General features: G+C 41.2%; 1 protein-coding gene across 1 annotated transcript; it reads left to right on the top strand.

The window, feature by feature from the left end:
* Positions 1 to 1049: 1049 nt before the first annotated feature.
* Positions 1050 to 14808, top strand: ATMIN (ATM interactor). The gene is made up of 4 exons (XM_082063062.1): positions 1050 to 1283; positions 6560 to 6685; positions 7625 to 7824; positions 8772 to 14808. Exons 1-4 carry the CDS (start codon positions 1056 to 1058, stop codon positions 10600 to 10602), a joined length of 2385 nt encoding a protein of 794 aa, XP_081919188.1. The 5' UTR covers positions 1050 to 1055; the 3' UTR covers positions 10603 to 14808.
* Positions 14809 to 23414: the final 8606 nt, after the last annotated feature.

Below are 23414 nucleotides of genomic sequence, written 5' to 3'. Positions count from 1 at the left end.
TGAGATGATAATGATTTACCATGAGGTTCCAAAATACTGTAAACCACTGCACCTGGCCCACTGCCTGTTTCTGCCCGTTGTTTCTGGGAAAGGCAGGCTCCATTCTCCATCCCCTTTTTGACAACCCAAAAGTTGGTCTTATTTTCAGATATATATTTTATCTCCACCGAGGCTATTGTAAGGGTGGCGCAGCAATTTGGGAAAGCAGGCATGAATAATATTTAATAATTCACAAGGACAGAATGGCCGCAGGACAGGGCCGTAGAACCAGCCCAAGGCCCCAGCCCCTCCTGGAAGCTCCGCACGTCACCTCGCTCTTCCCATTGAGGGTGGGCCCCATGTACCCTTTTTCCTTTAACTGGCCAAACTCCAGGAGAAAACACTCCTGTGTGTTGTCATTGGTTCTTTAAAAGTGCAAACCATCCCAGCCGTGGAGGTGACACTACAGCCCTGTCCACGTTGGTATTGACATGTCTTCAAGTGCTCAAGCTCATCAATGATTATCAATATGTAAAGGGTGAGCGTCAGGAGGATGGAGCCAGGCTGTTCTCGGTGACAACCAATGGTAGGACAAGGGGCAATGGGTACAAACTGGAACACAGGAGGTTCCACTTAAATTTGAGAAGAAACTTCTTCCCCGTGAGGGTGACAGAGCCTGGAACAGGCTGCCCAGGGGGGTTGTGGAGTCTCCTTCTGTGCAGACATTCCAACCCACCTGGACACCTTCCTGTGTAACCTCATCTGGGCGTTCCTGTTCTGGCGGGGGAATTGGACGGGGTGATATTTTTAGGTCCCTTCCAATCCCTGACATTCTATGATTCTATAAGCTCTGTGTGCTGTCTACACCGTTATTGTATCTTTTTGCCTGAAACCGTTCACCCCTCCCCGTCCCGCTCGCTGAGGCGCCCGCCCCGGCGCTTCCCCTCCCCTCCCAGCGCCCGCGACGTCGACGTAGGGGGGCGTGGCCGCGCCACGCGCCTGCTGAATATTCAACAGCGGCGCTGCCTATTGGCGGCCGCTCCCGGAAGTGGGGGGCCCGAGCAGCTGACAGCAACATGGCGGCGGCAGCAGCCGGGCGGCGTGGCGGGGGGTTGGGGCGGCCCCCGGCGCCCGCTCCTGTGCCCGTGGGGGACCTGCCGCCCGCCGGCGAGTTGGTGCGGCCCTCGGTGACAGAGCTGTCCCAAGTGCGGACCAACATCCTGTGCACGGTGCCCGGCTGCGGCAAGGTGCTGCCCAACAGCCCGGCCCTCAACATGCACCTCAGCAAGGCCCACCCGCTCCAGGTACCGCCTCGGGCCCGCCGCGCGGTCAGCCCGGGCCGGGCGCCTCCCTCCCGCTCCGCCCCGCGGGCTGGGGGGCTCCGTGACGGGGAGCTCCGGGTCGAAGCCACCGGGGGGACCTACCGGAGCTCTGGCCTCGCCCCCGCCCCTGCGAGGCGTCGCCCCGAGGCGCGGGCCGCCGGCTGCGGCCGGCGAGGGGACCCGCTGCCGCTCGGGAAGGCTCGGGGGCTGGGGACCGGCCCGGGGGGCGGCGGCGTTTGGCTTTACTGGGCTTTGGTTTGGGGAGCGTCGCGAGACCGGGGTAGGGGGTTGTTCCACATGGGTATAACGACGCGTTTCTCCTCATCTCTTGTTTAAATCTGCCCCACGCGAAAAGCTTGTGCCGGTGTATGTGTAAATACACGAGTGAGTGTGCACAGCCCGAGCAGTCCTCTTGGGAATTCCACTAACATTGCTTACAGAAAATAACCGATTTTGTACCAGGGTTAAACATAACTAGAGCAGTTTAAAGTTCTTTGGTGCTCAGCGTCTGTTATCTCACTCATTTATCACTTGTCTCTTAGCAGGAGGACTCTGTACCCCTGCTTGTGAGGTGCTGTGCAGAAATGCTGCATCTCCTACTCTTAGCAGTTGGCAAACCATCATAATCCGAACCCTGAGTGCTGTTATGCTGGGGGTTTTGTTTGTTTTTTGAAAGTGTCTGAGCCAAAAAAAGCTCTAGGTGGATGCCATTTTGGAAACAAGCCCTCATTACCATAGTGCTCTGAGGAAACGCAGCGTATGCTGGGGAGGAGGAGAGCCATGGCTCGGCAAGCATGGATTTGAGCGTGGGCCTTTCAGAAAGATACCCTGTTCTCAAAATCATAATGCCAAGTGTGTAAGGACAAGTCCTATTCCTGGAAATAGGAGCATTCAGAGCTGCATTCTGAAAGTGCAGCCCCAGTGGGCAAACAATAAACATACTTGTTTTGTGAAATGGCTAATTGGAGAATAAAGTGTGTGTTACAGATGGTCATTGATGATGAACAAAAGCAAATAGTTTCAAGCATCTCCCATCTCTGATTGTTTTATTTAATTTCCTAGTATGCACTAACAACTTTTGTGGGTGTTATGTGTTATATCTCACCTCTGTGTATGAGTGGAGGTACAACAGAAGTTAAAAATGTTCATTTGGCTTCAGCAGACAGTTATTTTGGTTGTGAGCTTGTATGCTGAGGATATGCATCAGCCAGTGAGGACTGCGACTGGTGGGTTCTGTAACCCATGTTTGGGCTGTGATGGGTGAGGAAATGCAGCTTTCTCACCAGTTGCCTAGATAGCTGTTAACTATTGGTGCCTTTTAGAATTTTAACATATTTCTCACTCATAATTACTAAATTTTGTGATAAATACTGAAACATGGATGGATGCAGGTTTTCAGGAACATTTGATGTATTCCAAGGGCATTGTAGTTGAGAGAAAAATGTTATTGAGGCTAACTTTTCTGTACTATGTCTTAGATAAAATATCTTCAATATTACGTATGGCTCAACAAAGCATCTTGAATGAAAGGATAAAGATGTGAAGGTAAAAAGAAAAATATATATCTATCTAGGTGTGTGTTATTCTGTCTCTCCAGAAAGAGATGGATTCAGACTAACATTTTCATACTAATATTTCCTTTTAAGAGATAACCGATTGTCCAGACAAAAATAATTTTGTAGATTGCATTTGTTAGTGAAACATGAGGAATTAGTGAAGAGGCAGCTTTGTAAATGAGACGGTCAGAAGCTACTGGGAAAGGAGAGAACATAGTGCTGAAGAGAAGGGAAGTTAATTTTCATTAATAAAAGTTGCACCAGTAGGATCTTTTGATACCAGAAACTATGAGGTCATGTTGCTGCAGAGAAAGCACATGTACGTAGGAAAGCAAGATTTCCCTGTGAAAACAGAGTCAAGTGCAGTAGTACGAGGTTAGAGTCTTGCGAAGTGATAACAATTTGATCAGTCCTGGTTTGTAGCAGAAATAAAACTTGCAAAAGCTGTTTGGTCATATGTGTATGAGCACTTAGGGTAATGTTGCTGTGAGAATGGCAGCCCTAAAATATGTCAGAAGGATATTCTGTCACTGCTGTAGGGTAGAAATCTGATTTGAATAAGCTAAAATGAAAGCAGAAGAGGTATAGAAAAGGGCTCCTAAGGGGGATGAATGGCAAGGGTCTCTGACAAAGGGACATTAAAAGAATTTGGCTTGTTTGGCCAAACACAAGAAGATATGATGAAGTGTTGATATACAAATGTTTATTTTCTGGTTCCTTAGTTTAACTAAGCCAATAAAAAATGAGAACAGTGGATGCAAACTGGCACTGAATATATTAGGCTTGGGTTTTTTTTGAATTCTTTGGTCTTCCCTCTGTATTGTTTTATGGGGAGAAGGGGAAGACTTCTGTGTAGCTGAAAAATGAAGCTAGAGGAGTTCATGTAAAGGAAAGGATTCTGTGGATTCCTGTGATAGCAGCGGGGCTAGGGTCAGTGCTAAACTGGAAGGGGTAGGTTACCCATGTGCAAATATTAACTACAATGATAGTTGTCATAATAAGAATAAAGGCATTTCTCTCCATTCTGCTTAGTTAAGAAATGCATGATCTTCTGCTGGAAAAAAAAAAAAAAAGTGTTTTAAATAGTTGGCTACAGTCTACAGTAACTTCTTGTTTTAAATTAATCCTTTGGAGTAAGCCTTGCTGTTTCAGGAAAGCAAGACGTCACGAAGTTCACCTTGACTAAATCAGTAGCCAGGGTTGTTACTTTCCATTTTCTATGTTGTTGCCACAAACCCTGTCCAGTGCCAGGATTCCTTACAACACAAGTGTCTGCGTTGTGTGAAGTTAATTGAACAAATATCTGCTGATAATTGTGGTGGGTGGCTACTGCAGAAACAGGGGAAGTAAAATCAGACATACAAGGAAAGAACTTGTGAGAACATCTGAAATGTGACTGGCCAGACGGGTTTTTAAGATATCAGATTAATCATTTAGAGCCTGGAGGACTTTGAAGAGGGTCAAAACAAGATTACTGTCTGGATAGGGTTACTTATATGTGTAGAGTATCTTTCAGCTTGTCACAACAAATTTGTTGTGATTTGTGCCTTGAAAATCTATGTTGCAGCTGTTTAAAAAAGCATTTTATTCAGGTTTATATAGCATTTAAACACTTGGTGTTATTCTATACCTTTAGTAGTTAAGTAGTTTTAAATAACCTGACTATGGTTTACCTCCTAAGTGCCTGAACGTATTTCCCATATTACCATGTCTTTCGTTGGGTTGTGACAGTAAATATAACACGCTTAGAATAACTTCTTACTTGGAAATAAGTAACTCAAATTGTCGCTTACTAAGTGTATTGATTTTTGTCTGCAGTGGGAGAGACCAAGCATAGTTTTGACTTAAAGGCAAATCTTTTTTTCTCCTGAAGGCTTGGAGACTGGTCCAAGTGTTTCTGGGTGAACTCAGGGTTAAAAAGTGTAACTGGGGGTAGTGGGGCTGGAACAACCGGATTTCTTTGGGTCATGTTCCTGTTGGGTGGCTCTCAGAAGCAGAAGAATAATCACAGTAGTTATTCAGCAGAGATAAACCAGGCCTGTTTATGAATCATTTGTCCATGGGGAAAACTGCTGTACATAGAGATGGTTAGAAGGTTAAAACATTACATGAAAACTCCCTTTTTGGAGAATTACCCCAGTTTTTCCTGATGAAATGGGAGCTGATCAGTTTGGTCAAGAGACTCTAAACTTCGCTTCTTTGAGTATGGTGCGTTACAAACAAAAATGAACTTGTGGCCATGTCAGCAGGTAGCAGTGTTGAGTGTGTGGAAATAAAATTGAAATGTTGCTTGAAGGGAGTAGATTTTACAAAAGTATCTTAGATTGAGGGATGATTTGAGGAAAACCCAAATCGTTTAAGTGTCTCACTCATCTGCTGCATGATATTGCTGATGTGCAGATAAAATGAGCACTTCAAAAGCTCAGAACACAGAGGGTTGTGACTAACTGTAAGTAGGTAAGAATTGGGGGTGTGAGCTGGGAACCCCTTTGTTAAGGAACATACTTTCTATTTGCTTCACATGGGATGATTTGTGCTTTGCGGATTCTTTATGTTTGGTCTAACTTGTATAAACACGAAGCAGCTGGAGATCTGCCCAGGGAAGGTAGCTAGGGAGTGACTGCTGTAAAATCAACATTCTGCCACTTACTGTGCTCACTGTCACTGTGCTCATGCTCTGGAAAATCAGGTGCAGAGCTCAAACAGGGCATGCTTTGGTGATTCTCCCCTGAATGATTAACTTGGGATGCCATTGTGGACTGCTGTCACTGGCTCTGAGGACTTGGTTGGCCTCCTACTTGGTCTCAGGCTGTAAGGGCACTCACGTCTACTCTGAGCATCAGATTTTAATAGTTCACTTTTAATTTTTTGCTTAGACACAGTTGTCTGGTGTTTCCACTGAGACTCTTTCATATAGGATGTGCCTAGAGGGACAGGTCTTCTCTGGTTTCCATGGCTGTGTCCTCAATAGAAATAGGTTCTATGTGGTTGAACAATCTGGAAAATCCCACTAGGATGTGTGTTTTAATACGTATTTTTTAGGTCCTTTCTGAGCATGTTCTGTTACTTCTGTTGTGTATGTGTGATAGTCACTGAAGGCAGATCACATGAAAGTGCAGTTATAGCAGCCATTTAATGTTTGGAGGTTCAGAATTAGCATACCACTTGTTATCTTTGTAGACTTAAGTGAGATGTGGTTTATGATCTGAATTAAGTGGCAGAGTGTACTTGGCATTTTTCATTTTATTACAAGTAAACTCTAAATCATGCCAGCGGAATTCCAGCATCAGGGCAGTGTTGTGTTACACAGTGTGTGGCTAATTTTAATGGAGCTTCAAGCAGGCTGTGCTGCTAACAAGTAAAACCACATTGAATTGGCAGTGTAGTGCAGTATCTGTGGGGGAAGCTTTTGGCTCAAATAACACAAAAGGTGGTTATAATTGACTTGGGGCAGCGAGTAAAAGTACGGTAACACTGCTCTATAGAGCTTGTTGTGATTTCACTTGGTAGTTTTGATGGTATATTTGCAACGTAGTGTCCACATAGGTGGAAAATTCCATTTGAACTTTCAAATCACTTGGGAAAGTGTCTTCAACTCATCGGGGTGTGTAAACTCAGTGAGCTGAAGTTGAAGTGTATTCAGTATTGGCTTTAATATACAAACCTGTAGAATTGTCAACTTCTCAATTGGTTCTTTTTCAGGATGGAAAACTTAATGCGCCAATAAGGAAAGGTTTGAAAACTTCACAGAAATTCTACTGCTGTCCTATTGAAGGCTGTCCTAGAGGACCAAACAGACCATTTTCTCAGTTTTCTCTTGTAAAACAGGTATTCCTATTTCCTAGAGTATTCTTTTCATACTGATTTGGTCCTGGCTGTCTCTGCTCCAAAGAGTGTGCGCTTTTACATTCAGATACGCGCAAAGCTCCCCAACATATATCCAGAAGTTGGAGAATTGTATGCAGAAACTCCACATGGCCATATGGTTAATGAATTTGCATGTTGATATTAGAGGACTCAAACCTTTTGCTCAGGCAGATGCCAGTATGCTCTGCTAAACTAGAAGACAGCCTCCTCCACAAATCAAAAAGATAAAGATCGAAGATTGGGGGGGGGAGGGGGGCGGGGAATCACAGTAGGAAGTAACAAAGGTTTAAAATGTGGCTGATGCTTTTAAACTGCTTTTGAAGTGGTCAAGAGTTAAAAGTTTTTATCTACTTTAGTATCAAAATGCATTTATTTACCTGTTGAAGCAAACATGTAAGCCTTGTTTCTGCATGAGTGAGTAAAAGAGCACTCTTCTGCTGTTGGTTACCTGTGATAACCTGGGGAGACCATGGGAGTTGAGTGACTGGCACTTAGAAAAGGAAAAATTCTGGTGTTTGCTCTGAAGTTGACCTGTTTGACTTGAGGCCATTTACTCAGTTGTAGATCTTGAGGAGTGTGCACATGTTGCAATATATACTTACTATGCTCTTTGGCAAGGTTTATCTATAGATTTATTAATGTCCATAGGAAACCTCCAATAGCATTAGGACACATAAATGTTTAGCATGTAGCACAAACAGATTTGCAAACTTAACATTCTTTCTGTTGATTTCTTTAAGCTTGTAACTTATTCTAATGAGACTTTTCAAAGAGATTTAATTCTACTCTTCTGTGCTATTTAACAACTAAAAAAATGTAAATATTAATGTCTCCCCTAAACTTGATTTCTTTTTTTATCTTAGCTAAAGGCTGATGTTTACTTTTCATTGTGTATTCTAGCACTTTATGAAAATGCATGCTGAAAAGAAGCACAAATGTGATAAGTGTAGTAACTCCTATGGTACAGAATGGTATTTGAAACGGCACATAGAGGTCTGTGGCAAGACTTTCCAGTGTACTTGTGGGTGCCCTTATGCCAGCAGAACCGCATTACTGTCTCATATTTACAGAACTGGCCACGAAATTCCTGCAGAACACAGGTAAAAGTGAACAGTTAAGTAATGATACTTACATTCATCACCAAGTCCTCTGTCTCGCATTTACTGGCTTTTTGTCTCCTTTCTGTTGATTACGTTGGAAATAGGCTCATATTGTTTTAGCTATAAAGCAGTTTGCAGTTTCTTTGTTCTGTTGCTTTTAGTAGTTCCTGTTTTGTTGAAGGCAATGATGATTGTCTAATCAATAAGATCAGGTTTCTCCACATATAAAACAAAAAGTACTGTCAGTGTGATAGTACTGGTGACCCTGCCTTGCGTGGCATAAATGCTCCTGGCTCTTGTTGCTTTTACAGTTCTCTGACAGTAGAGATGACTTGGAAATGTTTACAGCTGATAACTGTGGTGTGGAATGAAGTTCAGTGTCTTTTCTTTATAGGTCAGTCATCTTTGCGAGTATTAGTGGATTTTTTTTTAAATGCCTATATATGCATTTTTAGATTTATAGTTGTCTTAAGGTGTACATCTATTTCATAAAGGGTAATCTGTTTCCTGAGGCCTGTGCTGTCTTGGAGATGCAAAACTTAATTTTGCAGCAGTGCTAATTGTATCTTCAGTTTCTGTGAGAGACCTTTACCTGTACACTAATTTTGACCTTCAATGCTCAATCTGAGTTAGCAGCAAAGTAACAAATTAAACATCTTCAAATCGGAGTCCTTAGTGTACAAAGGGGAAGAAGCTATCTAAAATTCCACCTACATTTAGAAATAGGTCTCTATGAAAGAGGTAGCCTTTTTTTTTAAATTAGGAATGAAATTTTACAAAACTGAAGTTTGTGGAGTCTTTTTATGTTTTAATCAGGATTAGTTGTCTTCTCATATCCAACCTCATCTGTGACTTCAGTTTCTATTTTCAATGCAATGACTCAAAAGAATGGAAAGCAGATGTTTTGTGCTTGAAAGGAGTGTAAATTATTAATCTCATGTTTACAGGGATCCTCCTAGTAAGAAAAGAAAAATTGAAAGCTCCGTCCATAATCAGCAGCTGGCAGAGAAAGCAAACGAAGCATTCGTCAATACACACAACAATAATCCTGGCACTCAGGAACTGGAGTCCTCGGAAGTGAAACTAGTGGCCTCTCTTGAAGGCTCCCGCAGTTCTAACTTCACGAACCAAACGCAGCCAAAATGTACACCCAAGATTCTTTTACCAAAGCCCAAGATGGCTTTGGTTAAACTCCCAGTGATGCAGCTGGCTCCCCTGCCTGTGTATGTATCTGCAACAGACTCTGCTGTCAAACCTGCTGTAGTAGCTGTTGATAACCACGGTTCAGTTGTAAGTACTGTTCATTTATTGCCTCAATCTATAGGAATTCTGATTCCAGCACTGGAGGCAGAAACACTTGTATTTAAAGATAGTATGCCTGTGTCAAAGGTGACAAATTCTGGTGATCATGAACCAGTAAGTACTGGGGTACAAGTTGACTTGGATAAAGTTGCATCGAATAACACGGGGCAAGAGCTGGGGAATGTTTGTCCCAAGAATAAAATTTCTTCAATAAATATACAGACTGACCTATCTTATATCTCACAGAACTTTGTACCGGCTGCAGCCTGGACTCCCAGTTCTTCTGTATCCTCTTGCTCTCAGACAGATCTGTCGTTCAGTTCACAGGTTTCGTTACCCATCAGTGTACAAACACAGACGCTGCTGCCTGCTTCCAAACTAACTTCATCCATAGCTGCTCAGACTGATGCATTTAGTCAGGTTTGTTTTCCAACGTGTGGCATTTCTAGGGAGACTCAAACCAGTAGGACACAGGACTCGCTGGATGGCAGAGTGCAGATGGACCAGGCTGTGATGTGCTCGGACATCTTTGACAATGTTCATCCGCCATATAATGTTGCTACTCACATTGAACTTCCAGAAAACAGCTTAATGCCTGCAAATATAGATCAAACCTTGCTGCAAAGGAGTAATTGCAAGAGCCTGAATCAAGATACGGTGAAGTCTGAATCCCTTATCAGCTTCAATACACAGACTAACATACTTCCACCTCAAAATACAACGGATAATCAAACCCAGACAATGGACTTACTAAGTGATCTGGAAAACATCTTTTCAGGAAATATGTCTGGCCAGACACTGGATAATCGTGGCCTTTTGTCTCAGACAAGTTCTAATGCTGATACACATCTGCCATCTGGTCCATCACAGAGCACGGGAATAGACTTTGACATTGAAGAGTTCTTTTCAGCATCCAATATCCAAACTCAGACTGAAGAGAGTGAGCTTGGTACCCTGAACTCTGAGCCAGTTTTGGAGTCACTGGACATTGAAACTCAGACTGATTTCTTATTTTCAGACAGTGCCACTCAATCGTATAGCTGCCGAGGAAATTCTAACTTCTTAGGTTTGGAGATGTTTGATACACAGACACAGACAGACTTGAATTTCTTCTTGGACAGTAATACCCATCTGCCTTTAGGAAGTATTCTGAAGCAGTCTAGTTTCTCCATGAGTACTGACTCATCTGATACGGAAACCCAGACAGAAGTGTATCCGACTACTAAAAATATACCTACTCAGAACATGGAAAGCAAAGTCCAGCTCAGTAGTGCTGAAACACAGACTATGGATAGCTGCTTTGAGAATCTAGGGAGTCTGTTCCTCACCAGCAATGAGACGCAGACAGCAATGGATGACTTTCTTCTGGCTGACTTGGCCTGGAATACAATGGAGTCCCAGTTCAGCTCAGTGGAAACACAGACCTGTGAAGAGCTGTGCTCCTTGTTTCAGAGCTCTGCCAAGCCCAGCCACTGAGCACTACAGAACAGAACTCTTTCCTGTGCTTTGAAATTAAGTTATTGGGGTGGGAAAGGCAGATTGACCAAGATATCCGCTTTGCATCATTGAATGTAGTTGTCATGAGCAGCTGGCCCAAGAGGCTTCTCATGCTGAAGGTCCTGTTGCGTATGTAACGTTACATAAGCTACGTGTCTGTAAATGGGGGAAGGGAGGACTGTAACTTGTTAATGTACGTTTGAACCTTGAAAAATATTATGTGGTGCCTATGTTTTTTTCCTCAGACTTCTTTAGAAAGCTGATGCTGCTTTCATTTAAGTGGAAGAACTTACAAAGTGGTTCTGTATATATCTCTATTCCTGGCTTATGTATAAGGTTCCAATGTGCTGGACCAAAACTCTGACCTGTCCAATTCAGATGCTTCCCTGAACTTATGGGGAGGATTCTATTAGTGTAAGCTACTTCTGTTTACTTTTTTTAGTAGGTTGTATTTGAAATCCAACATGAACATAATAAGCTGTATTGTCTTCCTTTACTTTATGCCTTTGCAGCTCTTTCTCCTGAATAAGTGGGTATTTTCCAAATACCTGTCCAACACTAGATATAGACTCTTGGAATTGTTGAATATATTTATAATTTAAAATATGTAGACAGCAGTACTTAGTTTTGTTTGTTTTTTTTCCCTGAGTGGCACTGATGCCCTTTGAAGGGTAGGAAAAGAACCTGGAATACATAATTATAGGGAAAATTAGTATATCATCCTTGTAGCTAGTGTAATAAATGGGACTACCATTTTTAGAGTCTTCAGGAGGGATTTGCTTAAATTATTTCTGACTGTAAGATGCAAATGTTACAATGTGTGTGCCTCAAAGACTGGAATAATTTCTTTTTGCTGAAGTTCTCTTAGCTCTATTAAGATGAAAGTTGAGAAATGTTACAGTGGTTTATACCTCTATTACCTTAATAGAAACCTTTAGAAATGGGAAGTTAAATTCTCTGAAACACTCACCTAGAGTCTTGTTTTTGGACTTCATGCTTCCAAAAACAGTTGGAATCCCAGAAACCTCGTCAGAACAGCTGTAACTTGCTTTTGCACATTGATCTGCAGGCCTCAGTTCCTGCAGCTTTTAGAGAGGTTTTCTGAGTATAGTGAAATTCAAACAAACTGATTTTTCAGAGAAAAAACGTTCCATCTTACCCCTTATACCATTGTTTGCAGTATTTTTCATTTGTAAGAAAAAAAAAAATTAAGCCAGTTGTGAATGTATGTTGGAATTTGGCCTTAACTCATTTTATCTCTTACTATAATACCTGTAAAATGTAGGCCTCTGCTTTTGTCCCAGACAGGTTTAGTTTCTGTTACCTTAATTGAAAAGAAACCTCTTCATGTCAAATTCCTGGGCCTGTCACAGGCTTTACTCCTCCATTGTGAGAGGTATCGGCTGCCTGTTTACTGGATGGCCCATCAGCAATGTACGTTCAAGCCTTAGTTTTTGAAGACTCACTATGCTTTGTGCTTCATATCCTCAACTCAGATGTGGGAGTTCAGTTACTCATCCATTGCAGCCAGCTTGTTTTCTTGAAAATGAGCAACACTCTTAATTTTGTCTCTTCCTACCACTCTTTAAATTGCCATAGTTAACACGCGGATGTGGTAAGCATCTCTGCTTTTACTTTGACCTTGAAACCACAGCTGTGTTGCCTGTTTAAGTTTCAGGCATTTCTGGGTGTGAGTTCAGATACTTCCAGTCTTTGGCTGAAGAAACTGCAGAAAGGAATCAAGCAGTTTTCCCAGGGAATACAGTAATTTTGCTTTGGGGAGAGTCTCCCCCAGGTTTCACAATGTCTAGAGTTCTGATCTTAAAGCTGGGATGTATTCAAAAAGGAAGGCATCACTTGTAATTCTGTTTCATCTGAAGATACGACTGAACCTTATTTACCTACGTACTTTGAAACTGAGAATTAAGATAAATGACAAAATTAGGTTAATGTATTCTACCACAGTATTTTTCTAGTAATGTTGCATCTTCAGGTTGATACAAAAAAAATCAAACAAATGAAACATATCAAATCTGGGACATGCATTCTGTGAGAACATAAACACAAACCAGCTGAAAGATGAGAGGTCTGTCTTGTTGCCCTCCGTGTTTGTCGCAATGCTAAAAGTTTGTATGACAGTAGATGTATGTTTCTGCTCCTTCTGGCTTTATTTGCATCTACTTCTGCTATTGTGCTTGTAAATGCTTCTTTCTGGTTTAGGTATGGAGGGAATCATACCCCCAGCCTAGAGAAACTGGTAGGTTAAAGTCAGAGTTTACTTACACTACGTATTCTTAGCTATGCAAAGCTGATTGTGTCTAGAAATTTTTTCTTCCAAAGGATACAAAATTTTACAAACTATATATACTTGTAGCTGTAAATGAAACAGCTGTAACTCAAGCCTTGGGAGACCTTGTCTAGTTTTGAACAATTCAATCAGTGTCTGTAACTTAATGTAGGAAACTAACACTTGTTACAAATTCTTATTCCAAGGCGCACACAGAGTCATTTTTTCTGTTGAAAACAAAAGGCTGCATTTCCCTGTTAGTCACGTGTACCTTGATTGTGTAGAGCAACAGAACAAAGAAAGATGACTGCCTTGCACTGCTGTGAATCCTTATCCTGCCAACACATGCTCATGTGCTTAGTCAGATCTGAATTGAGTTTCTGTGAGGTTGGGTAGAGGCTTGGGATCTTAGAGTATTAAGGGTTTTTCACTAGCATTTCACAGAGAAGTTGCTAGGACTAACACAATACATCCTGGATCAACAGAAGGTGCTCAACTTGCAAGAGAGTATCTGTTACTGCAATGACGACTCAGAGGTGAACCAAATGTACTTGCCTTTATCGTGAAGGTTGTACAGCTTCTTTTGCTTTAATCTTTTTCTGATGCATTGTTTTTTAAAAATATGATCTTAATGTACAGTTTACTGTTCCAAATACATTCACACCAAAATGTTGTTAACATTCTGGGCCTTGTCAGCTTTGTCATTCACGTTTGGTTTAAGGTGCTGCTGTGCTTGTGTTCCTAATAGAACAGGCCCACTATGAACAGACTTTGCGCCATCACTTTTTGTGAACACTATGAGGACATGGTTGTTTAGCTGTAGCAAGCTCCAATGCATGGTGCAAATGTCTATTTTCTGTTCCTTTTGTTGTTTTTAAACTGTTGATGTGAATTTAACTGTGTGCTAGAAGGGTGTGCTGCTTAGAGCATGACTGAATTTTCTCGTTTAAAATGCCATTGCTATGCAATGAACAGAACCGAGGACTACACCGTTCCGTGCTGCGTTGCCTTGCAGTCAGGTTGAGGGTATGTTTGTATTTGTGTGCGTGACTCTTCCGCTTCACCGAAAATGAAATCAGACAGCCCGAAACAGTGGAACCTCCTGGAGTTAAATAACAGAAGTCTTTTGCTTCTGATTCTCTTTCATGTCCTGGCTTTAAAGCAGTATCTTCAGCGCAACTAGCAATGAATATAATAGATGACTCGTGATGATGTAAACTGTACAACCTCCGTTTCACAACAACTTATGCTTTATGTGCCTGCTCCAGGCACCGCATGCAGAGCTGGATTGACAGAACTGCTGCCTACAGGTACTTGCAAGCGCATCTGCGATAAAGCTAGATATGGAAGATAGCCATGTATTTTTCAGCTTACAGAATTCAACACCTGACTATGATCTCATTTAAACTTGTAACTATTTGGAATGGATGAGTAATAAATCTCATGGGTGAGTCTTTCCCAAAGCATGTGTGAGTTATTCTCAGTAAGGCTGAGAAATGTCCTTAAAATATTTTTCTTCCCATCACTGGTGGGATCTCGATCAGGTAGACAACTTTAGTTTTCAAAGGATGTCCGTGTTTAATTGTTGCTGTTTAAGCCAGTAAACTTGCAATGAGCAGCATTCATTTCTTAGACTATTTTACAAGTGACAATCCCAAAGAAGGAATGTTGTCCTAGTAATTGTGAAACTTTTAAGTATATTAATGCATGCAGAGAAAAACTTGTGCCAAAATGCTGTTTCATATTTCCCTCTGTTGGAAACTGAAGTGTTACACAAAGCTATTAGTAAGTTATTCACAAGTATTGAAATGTTTTGTTCACAAATGAAGCACTTAGTCCTGTAAATTATACATATTTTGGAATAAAGCTAACTTCAATCAGTTTTGCCTTTTGTTTTAATGACTCTGCTCTCCTGCCTCCAGAAGCATGGCTGGGGTAGTCAGTGCCTATTAGCAAGTACCCCCCATTGTTCCTTAATGTCTTACCTTTTGAAAACTGTGTGTCTTTTGCATTGGTAGAGATTTTGTAATTTAAAACTATCTTACAATGTCAGTCCTTGATCTCTAGGGGCTGCAAAAGTTTTCCTGTGTAGTCCTGCTTCTCAGTGAATCCTTAGGGAGTTACAACTAGCAACACAAATGTAATGGGAATGTCAAGGTGCCACATTTCATAAACATGGACAAATCCATTTGAGAGTTTCTCTACCGTGACCCTGTGCCCAGGCTTCACGTGGAATCTGCTGCGTTTAGCCAGGGCCCGATTCCTCTGCCCAGCAGCATCCAGGCCCCACTAGTGATGCTCAGTCTCAAACCTCTCAGCAGCGTGTGCACAATTTAATCTTTAATTACCTTGTGTGCACAACGGAATACCTCTGCAGCTTCAGCTCACCGCCAGATGCCTTTCTTCCACAACAGACTCTCAGGACAGAAGGATTACTTTGCATTCTTCCTTACCATCCACTCCTCTAATTTTCAGGATCTCTCTACTCATGAGTAACATCAAGTAGAAATTCAGTTGCATTATGATGATTAGTTTTCAAAATATCCCACTAAAAAATTAGTCCTAACAGCTTATTCTGCAATATTTTATAACTGAGAAAATAATTTTCACAACTATGAATATTAAAAAAAAAAAGCTGGAGTAGGTTGGAGTATGGATCATACTTTGTCCCTTTTTTCCTGTACAGTTCCCATGCTTAGTTGTGATCCCAACGTTTTCTGTTAGCTGAAGGATATAAAATGTTGATTTCTGCTGTTGCCTGTATATCTTCTATCTAGAATTCGGAGTAGGTGAACGAGCAGAAGCTCCTTGTTAGAAAGTTGGTCTGTACTGTTACATCAGCTCTAGTGATGCACGAAGCATTCTCTGACGTATAGCATATAGGGGGTTGCTGCTTGCAGTCCCATTGCACTCCCAGGTGTTTGCACAAGGCAGCGTTCAGCCCTAGTGCCATCAAAATATGGAGGGTATTTGCAGAGGGGAGCACATCACGGGTACACAGAAACTAAATTCCTGTTCAGAGCATTTAAAATTATGAAAGAGTCAGGTGTATAAGATGCTGATACTCCTTTTAGGAATAAGTGCCCAATTCTTATTGTAGGGATGATTCTGCTTTGTTTAGGCTGAGTTGCTTCAGGCTTTTCATTATTCAGAACCGATTTGGCCCATGGACAGAAGTCAGAAGCTTTGACAGAGTGATCCTCATGAAACTTTCACAAATGGCGAGGCAGCCTGAAAGGCAGGACAAACCTTAACTCTTGATTGAGAGCAGATTGAGAAGAAGATAATGGCTGTTTAGAAGGGAAGCCTCATGTATTTTTGAAATGCTTTCTTGTTTGCTGTTGCTGAGAATTCACTTATGTCTTGTGCTGGCAGTGAACGCATCCCTGCCCAATTTGTGTTTAGTTCCTGATTTTTCTGTGCTTGAAGAAATTACACGCTGGCAAGCTGATTGTTTTCCGTCAAAACAATGGAATTAAAGACAGAGGCACATTTTCTGGCTCCTGGATTTGACGGCGAGTCCTCTGGAATCAGTTCTTTGGAAGCTTGGACCTGAAACAAAAGGGAAAAAATGTTGATTTAACAATCAGGCGTTCCATCATTGTAATTTTACATTGTTGTCAACAATTCTCTTTTTGCTTGTTTTGTTTTGGCACCTTGAATCCAGGAAGCACTTAGAGCTGATCAAGCCCTTAGGTTGATTTCCTTTCCTTGAACGGGAATGGTTTTATTCTTGAGAGAATTTACACGTAAACAAGAAACTGCAGTTTCCTGTGGTAGAAGAACCCAGTGTATTCCAGGGCACGTAACTTGATTAAGCTTTCAATGGCTTAAGTGTTGAATATTTGTTTCTTCATTTTCTAGGCATTTAAGTAGCAGCTTTTCTGGTGTTCTGCTACAGGTCTTGTAATGATAATCTGTGAGTGTGGTTCTTAGAAATATTGTCTTGCATCAGGTGAATACCAGCATGCACAGAATACATATTAAACAGAAACAAGCAAAGAACACATTAACAGGATTTTTTTAAAAATTAATCTAATTACCATAAGTAAGGAAAAGTAATTGTAAATATCTGTCAGTCCCACCACTGTCTGCTTTCCAGGTCATTTCCATTTCTTTGAGGTGCCCAATTAGTAAGGACTGTATGCAAATGTTTGCAAAGCTCAATAGGATTTAGGACTCTTTAAGAACAGAATATTATTAAATGCCTTATGGAGTCTGCATGGATTTAAGAATGTTCCTACAGTTAGGCATTGCTTCAGTGCTCGGCAGCATCAAATACCTAATTACCGTGCTGGGCTACCATAGTTATTCAGAGTGAATCTAAATGAAGAGGTTGTGCTTCATCCCAGAATAAGCTATTTAAGGCTCTAATGAATCAATCTTATGGTCAGGAAGAAACTAAACCTACCTGAAAGTAATTGGCATTCATCAGCTTATAGTGCTATTAATAGCATCTTCAAAAACTACAAAGATCCACATTGCTCACGAGGAAATTTGATTGTTTCTCACAGTCTAACAAGCTTAAAAAAAGCATGAAATTGCAATATAGAAATGCTAGGTCAGTCTATAGAGCGCTGCAGCTCCTGCAACATGGTTGTTACAGGGGGTAGTTCAGAAGGCTCCAGAATCTCCTGCATTTTTTATTTGTTTCCTTCCTTGACCTGAGCATCCCTGTCCTGACATTATCGGCTGAAAAGCCTGGGATGTCATCATGTTTTGTACATTGGTTTTCTCTTGTGTGTGGCATCTTCAGACAGGTATGACGACTGTTCTCTTTAAAAGCAATAGGATCAGAAATGGTTGCAATAGTGTGATATAAAAGCACAGTGCCAGTATAACTGCTCAGGATATTCCTGCAGGAGTGAGACCTTTGTATGTCTTGAGATAAAGAATGATTCATGAATTTCTAGTTTTTTCCCCTTGCTTTATCATTCATGATGTCGGCCCCTTTTTCACCCTTGTGCTCTGCTGCTTTAGCATCATGACTACAGAAAACAACTTCAGCTGAAGTACCACTGAGCATCTCCTGAGAGACAATGCCAGTTGTATTCTTCCAAGAAGGGTCTGAAGTATCCTTGGGAGTGGCATCTTTCACAGGTGGAAGTACTTATGAAGACTTGAAGTCAAAGATTCAGAGCCATTTGGATCAGGCACATTAATCTCTTTATGCTTTACAGCTTCTGCACTTCTCACATCTTCCAGGTTCCACATAAGGTGTTCTTTTTACTGATGGGTTCTTCATTTCACTTTGGGCTCTTTGATCAGTGTAACTTGTTATCTATTTCTATATTAATGCCATATGTTGTAGGACAACAGTTAGACTTACTAGAATGGGTTGAAATCTCTTCATTTTCTGAAGCTGTGTCAGCCATGGCATCTACACTTAAGTCTCCTTCTGATTTTGATCGATTTTCTGTGGTCTGGGCTTCCTGACCTATGCCGTTGTCAAGAGATTGCAACATGTCTAAGCAAAACTGGCACTTGTTGGGAATTTAATTTGCCTTTGATTTCTTGGCTTGTTTTTGCAGCTGGAAGCAGGCGAGTGGATCGGTTTAACCCCAGCCTTGCGCTTGCTAATAAAGCAGCATGGTACATCTAAGACAAGCCAGAGCATTTTAAGAAGAAAAAAAAAAACAAAAACTGAGCACTCATGCTATTTGTGTTTTCTTCTGGGTATAAAATAACAAGTAATTCCTCACTTTGTTGCACAGTGAAAGACCCGAACTAAAGAACCTGAGGCGCTCCATAGTCCCTTTTCTGCTTTATCCTGCAATGAATCAAACCTCCGATGTGGTCACTTGTGACAGGTGAACCCAAACCCTGCTCCCTCCTTCACTGTTGGGGAGGTCCCTTCACATTTTTTCTTCACTGTGGGTGTAAAAGTGATGATGGGGAAAAAAAACATCCCTAAATCTCTGTAAAATGATTTCAAAGCCACCACCTGAGGCACTTGACCTTGGCTGCCTCCAAAGCAGCCGCTGGGCCTGGCAGGGTCCTCCGTGTGGGTGTTGGGGAAGCTCCTGAGGCCCCTCTTGACCTCAAATTCTCCCCTGGGTGCTGGGATTTCCATGGATGTTTAAAAACATGAAGAGTAAGCGTGTATGAGAAAAATGGATGTGAAATGGGCAAATAGGAGGAAAAGTGAAAAATCTGTGAGAAAGGTGAAGAACAAACGCAAAATAAGGAGACAAATTGATCTTACAGTATAAGGAATGAAATAATCTCTTACGATGAATCACTGCCTGACCCATGGATCTTTAGACATTAAGAAAAAAATACAAAAATGACAACCATACAATGAGCATATTCTTATATCTAAAATCATTAACTAGCACTACTGAGACCATCTGCCGTTGCTACCAACAGTCCTGTGGTTATATTACAACGTGGCATGAAGACTGAGCCACAAGCACTGGCCACAGGATGGGATTTGGGGACACCCCAACGATTTACTCAAATATTTGCATGAAAATCTCTGATAAAAGTTCTAGGACTGAAAGCATCCTAGCCCTGCTAGGTGTTACTTAATCCTTGTTAAAAACATTCAATCCTTGCAAAACCAGCACAACTATTTATATAAGAAAAATACTTTTAATGCTCTTTCATTATCTCCACAAAATGAGATATATCTGTTTGGGTTTTTTCTCTTCCACTGTAGTCTTAACTGGGGCTTTTTTTAGCTGTCGCTCTCTCCAGAAGTGTTAAGCCAATCACTTAGAGTCAAGAGAGACAGTTAATGCTTAACTAATAAAATTGTGTGAGAGCTTCATCATATAGCAAGGCAGATCCACAAGGTCATGAACTGAGGTAAACTCTTACAATTCTATTTTCTTGTTAATATTGTATCTCCATTTGGATCCTCATATTAATAAAAAAAACCCCAAAAAAGCAAACCAAAAACCAAGCGCAAAGCAGCCTTTCCAAGTGTCCCATCTCTTTAGCAGAACATGGAGCCCTTTGGAAATTATTCCCTGATCTTTGACATCAAATGTCCTTGATACAACTCAGGGAGTCACACAACTTGCATCTTAATAGATAAAGACTGCATATCCTGGTTAGGTGAAGATAATATTTGATACGGAAGATCAATACCATTGTTCTTAAACAGAATACTATTTTTGTTTGTATTACCTAGTTCTGATCTAGCACTTCCCTGAGATGTGACCAAGATATTTTCTTGGAGAAATAAATAAAGTCTGAGTCAATCACTAATGTGAAATGGTGTGGGAAGTTATTTTTGAAGTATATGCATGCAGAGCAAGCGTATCACGCAAGGCTTACAACTGTCAGTGTAAATACCACTGTCAGATTCGGGTAGTCACATATGATTATTACTCCTGGGTGATATTACTCTCTAGTGTAACACCTACACAATTCATCAGCTTCGGGAGAGCGGCACAGACACAAACGAGAGCAGAAGCTGACCTTTCCAATTCACATACTGAGTCACCACTTCATCTTGAAAGCTGATGTAATTGTAATGCACTTCGCCTTTACATCCCTTTTATCTTCCCACAGTTCTCATTACTAAAAATAAACCTGTTCTGGAAAGTTGAAGTGCACATGTGACAGTGCCCACTTTGGATAAGCCCCGGCTCTCAGACACTCCTCCCTGTTAATGGTTCCATCATAGTTCTGCCTAATGCTCCCAGCGCCCGCCTCTGCTTTCTCCTACATTACCTGGGGCCAAGACAACCGATAAATGCAGCAAAATAAACCTCCCAGCTCATTGCCTGCACCAGTTTTGCCTTTTTCTTTGCCAGTCATTTAAATCTCAACCAGAGAGGGGACCCAGCATCTCTGTTCAGTTAGTTGGAAATTCTCAGGCAGATTTTAAATGCAATTTGGCATGACAGAAATGTCAGGGTCACTCCGTGCTACATCGGCAGAACAAGAGGCTGTCTCTACAATTTTTGATGTCAGCTGGAAGATGCAGAGATGGGTCAACAAAAAATTATTAGGACAAACTTTTATCCTATGACCATGCTATTTAAATCTGCAGAGGGAGAGGGATCTGTAGGAATGAAAACAATGCCCGAGTGCCATTTCCTAAGTCTGTCAACACTGATTGTAATGTAAGACCTTCTGCTTTTCTTAGCCTATAGTAGAGCAACACTGTATAGCCCTAGAATTTACATTATGGCTGCTTTATTCCTGCTGACACCTTCAAAACTATCATGTCACAAAAATACTATTTTCCAGTGAAAAGATAATATATATTTCTTTAAAGGGGCTAGCTAGGTCAGTACTAATAATTTCTTTATCAGCTTTGTTGTTGACAGTTTATTTAGAAAAGAGCCTTGGATAATGTCCTTAATGTTTCACTACAAACGAATGGACGGATTAGACTTTCAAACTTACACGTTCAGAATTTTGTGAACTAAATTAAGATAGAGAGGGGGTGGTGTATGATGCCTGCCACTGCATATATTAAGCCATAGTTTCTGTATGTGTGGCAGTGCTCGCTCCCTTCCAAGGATTTCAGCATTTGCTGTGTACAAATATTTACAGTAGGCGAAACCAAAAGAACTTCCTTTTACAAATGGTGCCCGATGCTTCCTATTTTGAACTTGTGCCACAGTTTCCACATCACAGAGGGTGCACAAGGCTGCAGGCTATTTGAGGGAATGTCCGTGTGTATCCTGGTTTAATTTCAGTGCCCAAAACTTTCATTTACTATGTCTGTCTTACATTCATCAAGCGAGGAAGACACCCCCAGAAGTGAAAGATGTCAGTCTTTGATTTACCAGCTTTGGGGGATCTGTATTTTCACCTCAGTTACACGAACTACATTGCTTAAAATCACCAGTGAAGAAAGCAGTTGGTGTTTTGTTGTTCTGTAAAATATTACCAAAGTTGTAAAAGAAGAAGCCTGAAAAAGCAAGAGTTTATCACCAGAAGTTAAGCAACTAAACTTACCAGAAGGCAGGGGAAGTTGAACTCTGCTAAGGCACCTCTATTGTGTAAAGTACAGCAGACGCGAAATTACTCCAAACAGTCGTGTTCCCCACATGTGCCACAAAGGCATATCCAAAATGGACTGAATATGTAATCAGGTTTAACCCAATTTAGTTTATTAGTTCCAATAGTTTCCCATTAGTTAAAAAGTGCAGACTTTGCATATTAATGTAAAAAATAAAGATCTTACTGTTTCCTGGTTTTAAAGGAAAATTAACATCAGTAAAAACAAGTGTTCATTCCTTAGAAAATTTTGATTACGACAGTTAGAAATGACTTTTAAAATAATTTAAATGAATGTAGTCTTAAAACTTGTTCAAACAATTCTTTGGACTTGTTATTTTTCTCCCTCAAATCAGTATGAGTGGATGAAAACCAAACGTGTTTATGGTATTTTCCTAAAATCCTCATTTCTGGGAGGGAGGAAAGAGGCCTGACAAATCTTTCCCGTAGTGTGTGTTAAAGGACAAGTGAGACAATATTAAGATCCTGGGCTACTGATTTTAGACATAATCCTTTACGTTATTGCTATTTAATTTTGCAATATCTGTGATCATCCTGTGAATGTAAGACAATGGTGCGACAAATCACTGGGAAGCATAATGGTGTCAGATTTAACACTGCTGGGAACATTTTTTCACCCCCTACTTAGGAACAATCTGCCATTTAAAATATTTGGAACCCAGCGGCAATAACCTAGGAATTGTTTTCATACTTTTAAATAAAGGAATTAAAGCTGATAGTTCTACTATAAGACGGGGGGAGCTTTTCCCGGTGTTCTGGTGGGTTTTTTTTTAACTCTTGGTCTTTACCAGGTTTACTTGTCCCATTCTTAATCTCATGAGCCGCATTTCCACTGCCAAGACTTTCAAAGGAACGCCAAGTGTTGCAGATAAAATGATGAAGGTGTAAAACCTCCTGCTCAGAAGCTAAATCAGAATCACATGTCAACACAGTTCAGGCTCAGTCTCTGGCAGGATGGCAGGATCATTGGTTTTAATGCAATTTACTAATTAAAAATGAATACCAGATTACGGATAGTCTGGAATGAAGTGAGGTGTTAAAATAGTGTTTTAACTCCCTGAACTGTCTGCACCAGAGTTCGGTTCTCATTAAACTATAATTCTTTTGAATATTGCTTGGCAATTATTAAAGACTCTTCCAAAAAGTACAAACGCGGTTTATGTTTTATAACCAGCCCTCTGGGTTCAGACTGGAGCTGCTTTTACTACAGACGGAAATCTGTAGCAAGGCTGCGGCAGGTGTATTTTATTCAGCACATGTACTGTAAACGCATTACAGCGGATTAGCTGGATTTCTTCCTTTAAATGTACACTGTGAGATCCAACTTGCAAGCCAGCTGTTTCTTACCGGCCCGTTTAATCTGCCAGAGCCCGGCTTTGGCTCTTCCTCCGAGCGGCTATTTCTGTAACGGATCGGACGAGGGAGCGCGCCGCTATGAATTTTAATGTTTCCACCGGGGAATCCCTCCCGCCTCCTCTTTTTGGATGAGATCCGCCAGGAAAGACCCAGAACACAGCGA

The sequence above is a fragment of the Streptopelia decaocto genome (genome assembly GCF_964273445.1).
Source record: "Streptopelia decaocto genome assembly, chromosome: 11".
NCBI classification, from domain to species: Eukaryota; Metazoa; Chordata; class Aves; order Columbiformes; family Columbidae; genus Streptopelia; species Streptopelia decaocto.
Note: the sequence above shows the minus strand (reverse complement) of the source record. Positions and strands in the feature narration are given on the sequence as shown.

What these genes read in the sequence shown, in the direction of transcription:
- ATMIN (XM_082063062.1), top strand. Translation starts at nt 1,056, where the DNA reads ATGGCGGCGGCAGCAGCCGGGCGGCGTGGCGGGGGGTTGGGGCGGCCC. An exon ending in AGTTTTCTCTTGTAAAACAG is followed by an intron (nt 6,686 to 7,624) that starts GTATTCCTATTT and finishes TGTGTATTCTAG; the next exon opens with CACTTTATGAAAATGCATGC. An exon ending in GAAATTCCTGCAGAACACAG is followed by an intron (nt 7,825 to 8,771) that starts GTAAAAGTGAAC and finishes TCATGTTTACAG; the next exon opens with GGATCCTCCTAGTAAGAAAA.